This window comes from Pimephales promelas, chromosome 2 (genome assembly GCF_988280905.1).
Source record: "Pimephales promelas chromosome 2, fPimPro1.hap1.1, whole genome shotgun sequence".
In the NCBI taxonomy this organism is placed as follows: domain Eukaryota; kingdom Metazoa; phylum Chordata; class Actinopteri; order Cypriniformes; family Leuciscidae; genus Pimephales; species Pimephales promelas.
The window spans coordinates 13,633,736-13,647,363 of record NC_142770.1 but is presented as its reverse complement, the minus strand read 5'-3'; the positions used below and the strand labels follow the sequence as shown (position 1 = coordinate 13,647,363).

Here is a 13,628-nt window from a genome sequence, read left to right as displayed (position 1 = left end):
GTGCTGCCTGGATAAATCTCTGCACTTTGAGCTGAAGCGCAAAGCAGCATGCATGACACACACATAGGCTATTTTTATTGCACATCATTCCATTATATTAAAATTGGTCAATTAATTATACTATATGTACACGTCACATTTATCGTTACATCTGTTGCTGGACATGTTGTGATTTACAAGTAGGCCTAGGCCTATATCTGAGGATAGATAGATAGATAGATAGATAGATAGATAGATAGATAGATAGATAGATAGATAGATAGATAGATAGATAGATAGATAGATAGATAGATAGATAGATAGATAGATAGATAGATAGATAGATAGATAGATAGATAGATAGATAGATAGATAGATAGATAGATAGATAGATAGATAGATAGATAGAAATATGATATATGACACAAAATAATATATTTTTTAAAGTTAAACCGATAGTTCACTTTGAAATTAATTTTTGATATGTTTTATCTTACCTCAAGGGCATCCAAGATGTTGGTGTCTTTGTTTCCACAGTATTTTCAATTTTGATATTTTTAGGTCAAACCGTTCTTGTCTGTCAGTCATATAATGGAAATATATGGGGTCCACCTCACAGAGCATGCACAGAGAAGTCCAAATTAAAATAAATAAATCATAAATCTGAAGGCACAGGCGCTTCGGTCTGCACGAGCACCGGAATGTGCCTGAAGTTATCTCTCACGCGGTTGCGAAAAATTTCAACGTTGTCTGTTATATATATATCGATATATCGAAATCGTCTTCCATTGCAATTTCCTGTATATCTAAATATGTTTAGATCTTCACAGTGACTACGCACGCAAGAGACTTCGTCCTCGTCCTCAGAGTACTTGGACGTGACTGTATTTACAAGAGGTAAAAACGATATAAATACTGTTCGTTTTCTCACACAAACCGCTCATTTCGTGTCTTAGGCTATCAATGTGTACTTACATTTACAAGTCATTAAATCATGTTTAATTTGGACGTCTCTGTGCACGCTCATTGAGGTGGACCCCATATAGCCTACCTCCATTACATGACTGACTATAACGGTTTGACCTAAAAATATCAAAATTGAAAATACTGTGGAAACAAAGACACCTACATCTTGGATGGCCTTGAGCTAAACTAAAACATACCAAAAATGTATTTCAAAGTGAACTATCCCTTTAAGGGAACACCTAACTTATTTAGCACGTAAACATAGACACACCCCAAAGATTACCTAACAATTTTTTGGCTACTAGAACGTTATGGACATTTTAATTTTAAATTGTTTAAATTTTAATTTTAAAACATTTTAATTGTTTTATTCCCGAATGCTTCATAGATGGTCATGACGTTCAAATGCTTTCTATATAGTTTAAAAAACTAGGCTATACCTGATGACCTGATACCTGATTGTACTGAGATGTGACGTCACTCACATCCGGATATAATGGCAGATTACTATTCTAATTAGTAATACAGAGTTTTTAAGAGTAAAAAATGTAAGTTGTAAAGGTGTAACCGAAGTTTGCGCCTCAGTTCAGTCTTTGTATGCGTTTAGTTAGCCTAATCTGCCCTCTAGTGGACACTGACAGGCTATACAGTAAAACAACAGCAGCAGTTCGAGAATTATCTTGACAATACTAAATCGTATAACAGTCAGACAGAGTATAGAATAGACATAGTTTGTTTTCTACTTTTTTATTATTATTTACAAAATATAACAACATGGACAATAAATCAATATTATAGGAGCAGTAATATAAATTGCTTTAAAAAAGTAAAATAAGTCAAGGCAGTGTTTGCCTCCCTTTCGTATCTTCTAAACCGTGTGTAAACTACAGACAAAATTGAAAGCCAATTAGAAAACATGTATAGCTGAGCATATGGGGATCCGGATAATGATGCTTTTTAATCCTAAATAACAGAAGTCCAGTCACAAATGAGGTACTACACTAGATTTGACGGTGGCAGTTTGTCTGGAAAGTGAAGGATTCTGGGTAGTATCATATGGCGGACTGACAGGTTGTGGCTTCACGCAAAGACAACTGGCTGCAAAACCTGAGAAACTTAATAGAGTGAATCCGCCACTTACATCAGGATTTGTTGGCGAAGCACATGGAGCGTATTTCATAACCCATTAAAAAACCCTCTTCAACACTTAGTACTGAAGTACCGACGGACCAGACCGAGAGGGAAACGATCGAAGCCCCTGAGGAACTCGTGTTTTTTTTTAATTATTATTATTGCACAAAGAGAACCTACAACGGGAAAGCCAACAAATGAACGGACGAAGCAACTGCATTAGTAGTTCATTTTTGATGATATCTTCTTTACAAGTAAAACATTTTATGCTTTAGCAAAAAGAAATAGATTTTTAAAAAGTTCTGAGAGGTTATAAGAACTACATGCAATGAAAGAAAATATACAAAATGAGACCATCAAATATTTCAAAGGGACTGTAAATTCTCACATATTTCCAAAGAAGCTTACAATTAGGTAGTTAAAAAACACTTTCATTGCATGTAGTAGTCTGACAGAGACAACCAGCTCCCTAAAACACCAGGTTACTAGTTTAGTAGTTGAAGACAGCATGGTAAATGAGGAATTCTTGCACACAATCCATGATTAAAGGGATCATTCAGGCAAAAAATGAAAATTCTCTCAAAGTTTATTCACCCTAATGTCGATTTCAGGCCTGTAAACATAAAACAAAGAAAGTGAGGAAAAGGGGATCTGAACATTAGATAAAAGTAGTGCACTTTTAGTAGCTATTGGATTACTACCTTTATGTTTTGTGTATATCTATCTTATAGCTTTTGGACCCCATTTACTTTCACTGTATGGACAAAATCTGTGACGATGACAGAATTTTCATTTTTGGTTGAATTATCCCTTTATGTCCGGCTTTTCTGGAGTAACCTGAAGAGCAACAACTGCAAATTCCAGGTGAATGACAGTCGTCACGTTTGCTTAGATCTGGAATGTTTCCCTTCGCTGAACGGGTGAGTTGCTGTGTTGGATGGGTGCGGAGCAGATGGAGGAAGGCGGGCACAAGAGGCTACCGAGTGCCCCAAAATCTGGGACGGGTGGGACAGGCGAGGAAGGGTCAATTTGAAGCCTCCCTGAGGCAATGTACTCTGAGCAGGCAGGTATAGGATCTTCAGGAAAAGACCCCAGTTGTAGCTGGTAAAGACCTGCTCCCAGGAGCCCTGAGTCTGGCTGGGATGAAGGGACGGAGTGGCTAAGGGGGAGCGAGGAGAAGAAAGGCTGGGTGGACGGGGAGGCTATGTTTGGCGTCTGGAGCGCTTGTGGGAGAGGCGAAGATTGTCTGAACAACTGCTCCACCTGCGGGCTAGAACAAGTACCTGCACATTGTTCCAGGTCCCCAATGTTTCGCTCAGAACCTGGAAGAATGAGAAAATTTGAAGGAAAAAGTGGTCGAGCATTTTGGGGGAAAACAGAAAAATGAGTAGATGAGTTTAAAACGCATGCACAAAGACAGCGTTTCCAAAGGAGTTCCGCTCTGTTTCTTCTTGTAGTGATTGGATCATTCCTGTTATGCAGTACCACATTTAATAAATATGCCGTGGTCACGTTCAGAAACTCATTATAGCTTCATTATTTTCACAATGGTATGAAAGTATAACAGGGTGGAAATATTAAAGAAATGAACAGGATGGAACTGAATAGGGCCTTTATGGCAATCTTTTGAAATTCTGATATCATACCAGTGTTATTGTTAAAGTTATTTCCATTCATTGCAATAAAGCTGAAATAAAATCAGTTATAAACATTAGATTAAAAACTAAATTTAGAATTAGAAAAATAGAATGATGACTAACTGAAAGAAGTTTGTTAAAGTACTAAAGTTACTAAAATTAAAACTGTAAAAAGTAAAAAAGATGAAGCACATAAAAACACTACAAAAAAAAAACTAAATTGAAAATATAAAACATAAATGCTAGATCAGAATATTAATAAATTCTATAACACTGATGTAAACAAACAGATAAAGTTGTGAATTTTTGATATAGGTAGATTTCTGTATTTTTATCTAACAGTGTGGAATGTTTTAAAGTGAGTAACAGGACGGAAGTCCTAATATTGAGGACAAAAAAACCTTAAAAAATAGTGCCGTCAAATCGATTAATCGTGATTAATTGCATCTAATTTAATATGTGTGTATGTGTGTAAAGTAAATAATAATAATTGATATTATATGTATATATATGTATAAATGTGTGTATGTGTGTATACACACACACACACACACATATCTATAAATATAAAAATACATAGACACATTGTAAAACATAAACATTTATGTTAGAGGCAATTAATCAATTTGACAGCACTAAAAATAATAAAAAATTAAAACAATAACAAAATAAACAACTATTTTGACCGTTTTGACTTTTATATCTTCAATAGCTTTGTTGAAAAAATAAATAAAATCCTGCTGGTACCTGACTTTTCCTAAAAGTGTCTGCATTTTCATTTAAAATGTTTTTAATATAAATTACACATAAGGCAAAAAACAAATGAACATATTTACCGAATTCGGCCATAGACGGTCATATTGACCGCACTGAATTTCGCTGTATTCTTTTGTTACATTTCACACAGTTGACCTTTGTCTGTTAGGAAATAATCAGAAGATTCAATTGCAAAATGACAGATTTATTGAGAGCTGGTCAGATGCTGGGAGAGTTAAGGTGCGCAAATGTCCGATATGAAGCACTTGGCAGCACAGGGACGCTGCGTTTGTTATTATCTTGTTCTCAGTTATGTTGAATGGATATGGAATATATAGCCTATTTGTTGTGAATATGTGATAATTGCGGGCTAGCAATGATATTATTATTTATAAATGTATAATTAAACTTGTTTAAATGTATAGTTTAGTGTTGTTTTGTTTTTAAAAGATATCCTAATACAATAAATGCATTAATATCTCAATTGGGTATTTATTATTAAAGATATAGAGCTTGCAATCTAACAGTCAAAATGACTGCTTGTGGCAGTTCTAGTAGTTATGGAATTCTGGCACTTCTAGTGTTAATATATATATATATATAAAATAAAAAAGTGAGTTTAAAATTTGATTTACTATATGAAGACATATATGATGGACATGAAAATGTACTACATAACAGGAATGATCCATTTGCCGGGACTTCTCCACTTCAGTTTTTACCTGTGTATCTGTCAGTTTTAGGCTGTCTGTGAGCAGCAAGCTCAGGGCTTTAATAGGAAGCGCGGTGTGCGTTTCCGTCGTGGACGACCCTGAAACTGAGCTGCGCAATTCAGGCTCTCCTCTGGATTGTACGGCCAAATGAAACATGATGGAACATAAAAGAACACAAACACAATAGGAAAAATGCTGGCAGATGGAAAACAACAACGAAACAAATCATACACCGAAACCAAGAAAAACACATTTATGCTGGACATATGAACACAAATGAACATAAATGAAGAAGCTTGTAAAAAATGAAGAAACTTGGCCGCAATGGAAGATTTACATTTACATTTAGCTGACGCTTTTATCCAAAGCGACTTACAATTGCTATATATGTCAGAGGTCGCACGCCTCTGGAGCAACTAGGGGTTGAGTGTCTTGCTCAGGGACACACAGTGGATTCGAACCCAGGTCTCTCACACCGAAGGTATGCGTCTCATCCACTGTGCCATCACCACCATATGCATGTGGAAAAGTAAGTATTATATCCAAGAACTAGTAAAGCGTACCTTGTTTATCCAGCTCCATGACTGCAGGTGGCGATGGAGGCTGGAGTTGAATGGAAGACCTACTTGGCAAACCTTGATTGGCACCTTCCACATCGCCAGTCTCTCCATCCGGCTCAGCATCCTCTCTAAGAGACACATAAACCATTTAAATATCATCAGATCATTATTCTAAAAATGTGACAACTTCAAGCAAAACACACTCACGTGTTCCCAGATGGTAGATTGCACCTTTTCCGACCCAGCTTGGTGGCTTGCTGTGTGAAATACTCATGCCGCTCTGATTTCTTCCATATGTAGTAGTACTCCACACACTCACCCACCGAACGCGTGCGGACCTGAGTGAGGGTAAATAAGAGAGCCCGACACGTGACATGAAGGCACTCTTGTTTCTCTAAAAGTAGAAACATCAGCAGCAATTCCTACTGGGAAACAATGTATGTTATGAGAGAAATTTGGTACTCACCTTGTTGCCCTGTATGAGGTGGAAGTTCTTCCCATAGGCACGGTAGCCTTGCTCAAAGTTACGACACTCCTCCGCACTCCAGGCACAAAGCTCTTCTGGGAACATTTTTTTTAAATATTTGAGATTAACCAGGATGCTTTGATTATCACTTCCTGCTAAAGAAGGTTTGAGAAAGAAATGTATAAAAATAGACAAAACAGAGGTCTTACCATTGAAAACCTTGACATTAAAGCGATATCTTCTTAGTGCCTCTTCTGGATTAAAGTTGCATTTTACTAGCTCATAAAGAGCCTACAAAAGAGATGGAATGAAAGAATAAGTGCAACCACTGAAAGATCAAAACATGACCCACTAAAGACAATAAAAACATACAACGAGTTTTTTTTTATGTGGCATGTTGCCGTTTTGCTTTAATGACAGTAGCACCAGAGTTGTATGAACTCTACAAAACCCAATGATCATGTTTTCCAGCATGTATTGTAAAATCGAAAAAATAATAATAATCTTAAAGCTACAGTGTGTGATTTTTACCCCCATCTAGCGGTGAAAAGGTATATGACCATCCAGTGAATATTAGTTTCTGTTCCTCTCAATTCCGATTTCGTTTTAACTCCTACGGTGGCCAATGTAGTCCAAGATTAACATGACTTTTGTCCATGAGTGTTAACTCAAACGTAAACGCGAAAGGCGAAACTTGAATTAACGGGTATGTCCCTCTTTGGCTAATGTACTTTCAAGATGGAGGGGCAACATGGCGACTGACATTAGAACCCCTTACCCATATCTATTTTCAATGGCATATTATGCACTCACGAGAATACTTTATTACTTGAACTAAGTAAATATACATAAATGAGCACATATATTTTTGAAAGAACTAAGTGTTTTTAGCTAATAATAAACTAAAAGAGTTACACAGTGTAGCTTTAAATATTACTTTTATTATTTATTTAATTTGAATGTCACCACATAGTTTAAGAAAGTAAGAAACTGGGTACTGGGTAAGAAAACTTGATTAATTTTGCACAGAGTGGTCTACTGATACTGACACTTAACTATGGAGTCCCACTGGGCTCTATTCTTGGACCGTTATAATTTCATTCTATATATTTAAATTAAATTGTATATATGTATACTGTACATATATCTGGACAATGAAACGGAAGACCACAATTAATTTTTAGTACGGTGTAGGGCCTCCTTTTGGAGTCGATACAGCAACAGCATCTGTTCGTCCTGGGAATGACAGGTAGAAGTCCTTAACAGTGGCCAAAGGGATTTTGAGCCATTCTTCTTCCAGAAGAGTGGCCAGGTCACTATCTGATGCTGGTGGAAGAAAACGTTTCCTGACTCGCTCCTTTATTATCGCTCAATAATATTTAGATCTGGTGACTGTACAGGTCATGGGAGAGGTTCAACTTCACTTTCAGGTTCATCAAACCATACTGTAACAAGTCTTTTGCTGTCATACAGTAATTATCATGCTGATACATGGCACCTCCTTTAGGAGTACAATGTTTGAACCATTAGGTCCACATGGTCCTCAAGAGTGTTTTGGAAGTACTTGGCAGTGATGCGCCGATTGAGCACAGTAGGGATGCCATGATATTGCAGATCCATGCTTCACCCTGGGCAACAACAGTCCGGGTGTGAAGCCTCTTTGGGGCTTCTCAACGTAACTCCCATGCCGCAAGAGGAAAAGACAGTGAAGATGGACTCATACATGTTTCACATTGTCCACAGATTTGCACCGTTGGAACCAATGAAACCGACATTTGGCATTGGCACGAGTGCCCAAAGTTTTGGCTGTAGCAGCCCGACCATGAATATTGACACTGTGGAGCTCTCTTTGAACAGTTTTGGTGGAAACAGAATAGTCTAGATGCTGATTTTATTCTGCATTGAGTTGGGCAGCTGTGGTTTTATGTTTTTTGTATACAATCAGACATCCCTTTCAGACAGCTTCCTCTTGTGTCTACAGTTACTTCTGTTGGATGTGGTTCATCCGATATGGTGGTTTGCTGACATTATCCTGGATAGCATAGTTCTCTATACACCACAAAGACTTGCTATTCTAGTCGGAGATGAGCCAGTGAGACGTGCACCAACAATTTATCCACTTTTGAACTCTGATATGTCTCCCATTATGTTTTGTGGATTTGTGCAACTGTGTTATTGCTCTGCTAATTCAATCTGATGGAACGTAAAATCAGGAAAGATTGGTCACCAGGCCACGCATTTATAGGCATGAAACCTCCAACACTATATTGGCCAGTTTCATTGTCCAACCTCTGTATATTTATATGAGTGTGTGCGTGATTTAATTACAAGATGTAATTATCAAACACATCATACTAATTATTTGTCATAAAAATAATTAGGTAAAATTCAATAAATCAATCTAGCAAACAGTGTTGTTATTGTTATCTAAAGCTTAAAATATTAAAAACTAGTTTTATAAAATATAAACTAAATTAAATGGAAAATAAATGAAATATATCTTCTACAATCTGAAATTACTAACATTACTGAAACACATTAAGAAATATTAAAAATAATAATAAATGCTATAATAGTATATAAATAATACTGATATAACATTGCTAGCATGCTTTACCCGCCACTTCCAAATTGCATTAAAAATAAAGAGTTATATCTGAGTGATTCAACCCAACCTGCTCATTGTCTTTGACTATATCTCCTGTGGTCTGACTGTTTGAAGGTCCATTGTCGCTCCCTTTCCTCTGGACTTCAAGCAAAAACTTCTCTACCGCCAGACTTGACAACACATCTGGAGTCCACAACAACTGGTCTTCATTTTCATAGGCTGGGGATAACAGGAACAAAACAGGTGTGGGTCCTAGGGGACTCGACAGGTCGGTTATGCAAAATAGACCACTGAAACCACAACCCTGGAGCCGGTGTAAAGGACACCAGTCAAGAGAAGACACTCACCTCTTTCATAAAATGTGTGTGTACAGAGAGAAGGAATTATGGCCTGATACTGGGGGCCCACCATGATGTCCTGATAACCAAAACATGGCATAAAAGCATTACTACAATGTTTTGTCCCACTAAGCTGAAATCATTAGAAAATATTATAAATCCTATTTTATAGATACAACTGTTGTGGTGGGTAAGTTTTTTTTTTTTTTTTTTTTTTGAATAAAGGCTCTTATTCTCAAAAAAAAAAGGAATATTGTAAAATATGAATACAACATTAAATAATTAATATAAAATTACAGTTTTCTATTTGAAAATATATTTGAGAATATATTTTATATTCTATTTGAGAATACATTTTAAAATGTAAATTACTCATGTGATTCGAAGCTGATATAATCCTTTCGAAATCATTCTAATAGGCTTATTTGGTACTTTACAAAAGTACTTCAGTTTGATAAAATTATTATCAAAGAGTATTCATTTCTTAAAAAAACAAAAGAAAAAAAAACAACAACAATATAATGTTCATGTTTTCCAATGTGAAATTTGTAAGTATTGTGTCAGAAAACTTTATTCATTTGGCACAGAATGGCCTACTGATACTTTTACCTATGGTGTCCCACTAGGCTCTATTCTTGGACCATTAACATTTCATTAAATATAATTGTTAACCAAAGCTAAAACTATCAAAATATTTTTTGGTCACTGAAATAAAGCTAAAATTAAATTAAATATAAACATAGTAAACTATTAAATTAATAATTTTTTTTACCTTTCGGCCATCACTGGAGGGGATAGAGGTGCTTTCTGAGTCGTCTTCGGAGCTGCTGACTGAAGTGTCTTTGTCATCACCTGGCAGGATTAAGAACAGGTTCAGAGTAAGCTCAAACATTTTTGACAAAAGATAAACATGTATTTGTGAATAAGTATTGTATGTAATGTGCAACCTCTTAGGTGGTGTAAGAGGTCAGATGCATGAGACGTGATGGAGAGTGTGAAGTCACCGGCAGAGGAATGGTCGTCCACGTTCTCTCCTCCTGAGAGCAGATCTTTCCCTGTCTGAACCTACAAAATTTCAGACTTTATTCACAATTATAACCAATAATTTGTTACTTTCAAATTTTCTTAGAGCATTTCAATAATCCACTAAAGAGGACACACCGAAATTAAGAACATTATGCACAGAGTAAACCAGTGATAGTGACCTTGTCCAGTGTTATTTCAGGCAGACTGGCTGCAAGCTCATTCGGCTCCTGTTGTTGTTCCAAGACAGGATCAGGCATGTTGTACCCATAAAGTGCCAGCAGTTGCTCAAGTGGCATCTCACCACCCTGAGGAAAGGTAAATGAAACAATATTTTTTTGTAATAAGAAGCAAATTTATCAATGCATAGCAAGAAGTTGTTAAACTCACTGAATGGGTCTTGGTTGCCATCTTTACCGCCTGCCTCCGCAGGGCCGCCAGGGTCCAGTCCTGTTCCTCTAGGAACGTGGATGCCCGGGAAGGGCCCTCCAGTGGCCCTGCATAGCCCTGGTGGAAAATGTCTACACGACTGTGCCGTTGTTCCGTGGAGCCCATTCGCACAGCTAAAGCACAATGAAAGCAGAGAACTCTCAAAATACATTTTATCACACCAATAATTCAATTATAAGTCAATTACGTTGCTAAATGTTGGTTAAATTTAAAAGTAATCGTTTTGAGAATAGGTGTTTGCGTTATTTGTAGGAGGATGCCACTTTGATTCTCAAGCATTGACATTCAGGCATTTTTAAAAGTTACTTGTTTCCAAAAAACTTTTGAAGCCACTGTACAAAGATAATGTGGAAAAATTAGACAGGCCAGCCAGTGTCAAAAATAATTGTGGGCTTAACTTAAAACAAAGTAACCAACCTGGTTGCCTTCAAATTTTGAGTTCATTGAATTTAAGAATTTGAGTTAATACAGAGATTGTTTTAATCAACGGAAACTCAAAATAGTATGTTACCTGAACCACATTAATTATCTAATTTGATTTGACAACAAAAAAAAAATGTAAAAAAATCAGACAACATCCTTACAAAATTTTACCACAAAAAACATAATTTTCACCAAAATGACATTGTTTAAATCATTGTTTAATGTAGGAGGTGATAATTCATAATTATGAGCATAAGCAGCAGGCGTTGTACCAACCCAGCGACAATTCCTCCTCCATTTCCAAATTTGTTTACCATTAACTTTTAAAGGGATAGTTCACTTTGAAATAAATTTTTGATATGTTTTAGCTTACCTCAAGGGCATCCAAGATGTAGGTGTCTTTGTTTCCACAGTATTTTCAATTTTTATATTTTTAGGTCAAACCGTTCGTGTCTATCAGTCATATAATGGAGATATATGGGGTCCACCTCAAAGAGCATGCACAGAGAAGTCCAAAATAAAATAAATAAATCATAAATCTGAAGGAACGGGCACTTCGGTCTACGGAAGCGACAGAAGCGACAGAAGCAATCTCTCACGTGGTTGCGAAAAAAATTCAACGTTGTCTGTTGATATATCGAAATCGCCTTCCATTGCAATTTCCTCTAAATATGTTTAGATCTTCACAATGAACGGCAACGCTTCTGAAATCTCTGTGTAAACAATGAGTGATGTACACGCGCGTGAGATCACTTCTGGCGCCCTCGCCCTCAGAGTACTTGGACATGACTGTGATTACAAAAAACGATATAAATACTGTTCGTTTCCTCACACAAACCGCTCATTTCGTGTCTTAGGCCATCAATGTGTACTTAAATTTACGAGTCATTAAATCATGTTTAATTTGGACTTCTCTTTGCATGCTCTTTGAGGTGGACCCCATATACCTCCATTATATGACTGACAGACAAAAAAGGTTTGACCTAAAAATATCAAAATTGAAAATACTGTGGAAACAAAGACACCTACATCTTGGATGCACTTGAGGTAAGCTAAAACATATCAAAAATTAATTTCAAAGTGAACTATCCCTTTAAGACTGAAGTGAAGGGGCAGGAGAACTCAAAAATTACTCTTCAAAGACTTTTAGACTATGTCAAGAAATATTTAATCAAGAGGAATATTCTATTACTAATTGTACTAGATTTTTTACTAGGACATAAGCCCTTACAAAAATGTACCATGGTAAACAGTTTACACCAAAATAGCAGATATTGTTTCTGTGGTAGAAATGTGAAAATAAATTTATCAACATTGCAATTATAGTACCACTTAAAATAAAGGTTCCAAAAAGTGGATTGTCACAGTGATGCCATAGTGTGAAGAACACTTTAATAATCCAAAGAACCTTTTTCCACTCTGTGCCAATGAAGAACCTTTGTTTTTAATAGTAACATCTACTCTCTTTCCCTCATATAACAAGCCTCCCTTAGAACAATGACTTTATACCTCAAAGTTTAACTTAATTCTTAATGCTTACCTCATAGACACTTCTAGACTTAGTCTAAAACTCAAAGTAAAGATTTTAAAAGCACCTCAAAGCATGTTTAAAGTGTTTTTTTCCTCATTTTTTCATAACGGTTTAACGCATCTGTATGTGACCTCTTTGAGCTTTGCTGAAGTTAGCAGCGGTTAGTCACTCAGGCGCTTTCCTGTAAGTCAGTGCTGAACATTTGCACCGTGACTCCGAACCGGTGCGAGAAGGAAACAGTTTTAGGGAAGTCAATGAGGCAGTGACAGTATTTCTAAAGTTTTGAAAGTTTAGACCTGGCATCCGTCCTGCTCCGCGCGCACCTGGGACACACTTCAGCACCAGCGCTCGCGCTGCTCTCCCGTTGTTTCGTACGGCGCTCGATCTGGCGAATTAAACGCTCGTGAACGCGTACCGACAGAGAGATAGATAGAGTGGCGAAACGCTGAGGAGTGCTCCCATTTTAACTTCCTCCTTATTAGTGACCGTCTATCTTTGCCGTTTTCTGGGTCGGTCGGTCAGACGGCCGGGGTCTTAAGCTGTCTGTTATTGCGCGGCTGGCGGTTAAAGTGTATCGGAGCGGTTGAAATGTTTAATCCTTGTGTTGTTCTTCCCCCAAGCCCCGCAGCTCACTTACCTCCGCCATTCCGATTCTGCGCAAGCGGTGGAATGCCCGGATGTTGTGTAGAACTCCTATTGAACTTACATTCTGACTAACAGCACTGATGATAGTTACCGAACCATGTCAAACTAATAATAGAGGTTCTCTTGTGCGGTGTATAGATTTGTGTTGAATAGAAATGGAACCCATTTGTGAGCAAAATATACTTTAGAGTTCGAAGGGTCTGATTATGTATTTTCAAAGTTATCAAATATGATTTAAATTGCATCTGTCTTGACTTCACGTGAGCCTTTTTACATGGCCAATACAGTCACATAACCATATGTTTAATTACAGTTTGTGCCATGATCGGAGGTTCGTGAAAAAAAGGTTACAAAACTGCAGGCTACATCTGATATTTAAAGTGTTTATTGTTAATATTTTTC

General features: G+C 36.9%; 1 protein-coding gene across 5 annotated transcripts; it reads right to left on the bottom strand.

Annotated features, from left to right (window-relative positions):
• Positions 1 to 1,676: 1,676 nt before the first annotated feature.
• mier2 (mesoderm induction early response 1, family member 2) lies at positions 1,677 to 13,288 on the bottom strand. Of its 5 annotated transcripts, none has more exons than XM_089116400.1 (13): positions 13,219 to 13,288; positions 10,568 to 10,740; positions 10,360 to 10,485; positions 10,102 to 10,219; positions 9,927 to 10,006; positions 9,164 to 9,233; positions 8,884 to 9,035; positions 6,418 to 6,499; positions 6,209 to 6,303; positions 5,950 to 6,080; positions 5,746 to 5,870; positions 5,192 to 5,312; positions 1,677 to 3,398 (listed from the first exon to the last, which is right to left on the bottom strand). In XM_089116400.1, exons 2-12 carry the CDS (start codon positions 10,730 to 10,732, stop codon positions 5,233 to 5,235), a joined length of 1,224 nt encoding a protein of 407 aa, XP_088972526.1. In that variant the 5' UTR covers positions 10,733 to 10,740; positions 13,219 to 13,288; the 3' UTR covers positions 1,677 to 3,398; positions 5,192 to 5,232. The 5 variants fall into 5 exon arrangements, with proteins under 5 accessions (XP_088972526.1, XP_039550869.2, XP_088972522.1 ...); XM_039694935.2 differs by lacking the exon at positions 13,219 to 13,288 and adding an exon at positions 12,878 to 13,172; XM_089116396.1 differs by lacking the exons at positions 5,192 to 5,312; positions 13,219 to 13,288 and adding an exon at positions 12,878 to 13,181 and having other exon boundaries at positions 10,102 to 10,213.
• Between the last annotated feature and the right edge of the window lie 340 nt (positions 13,289 to 13,628).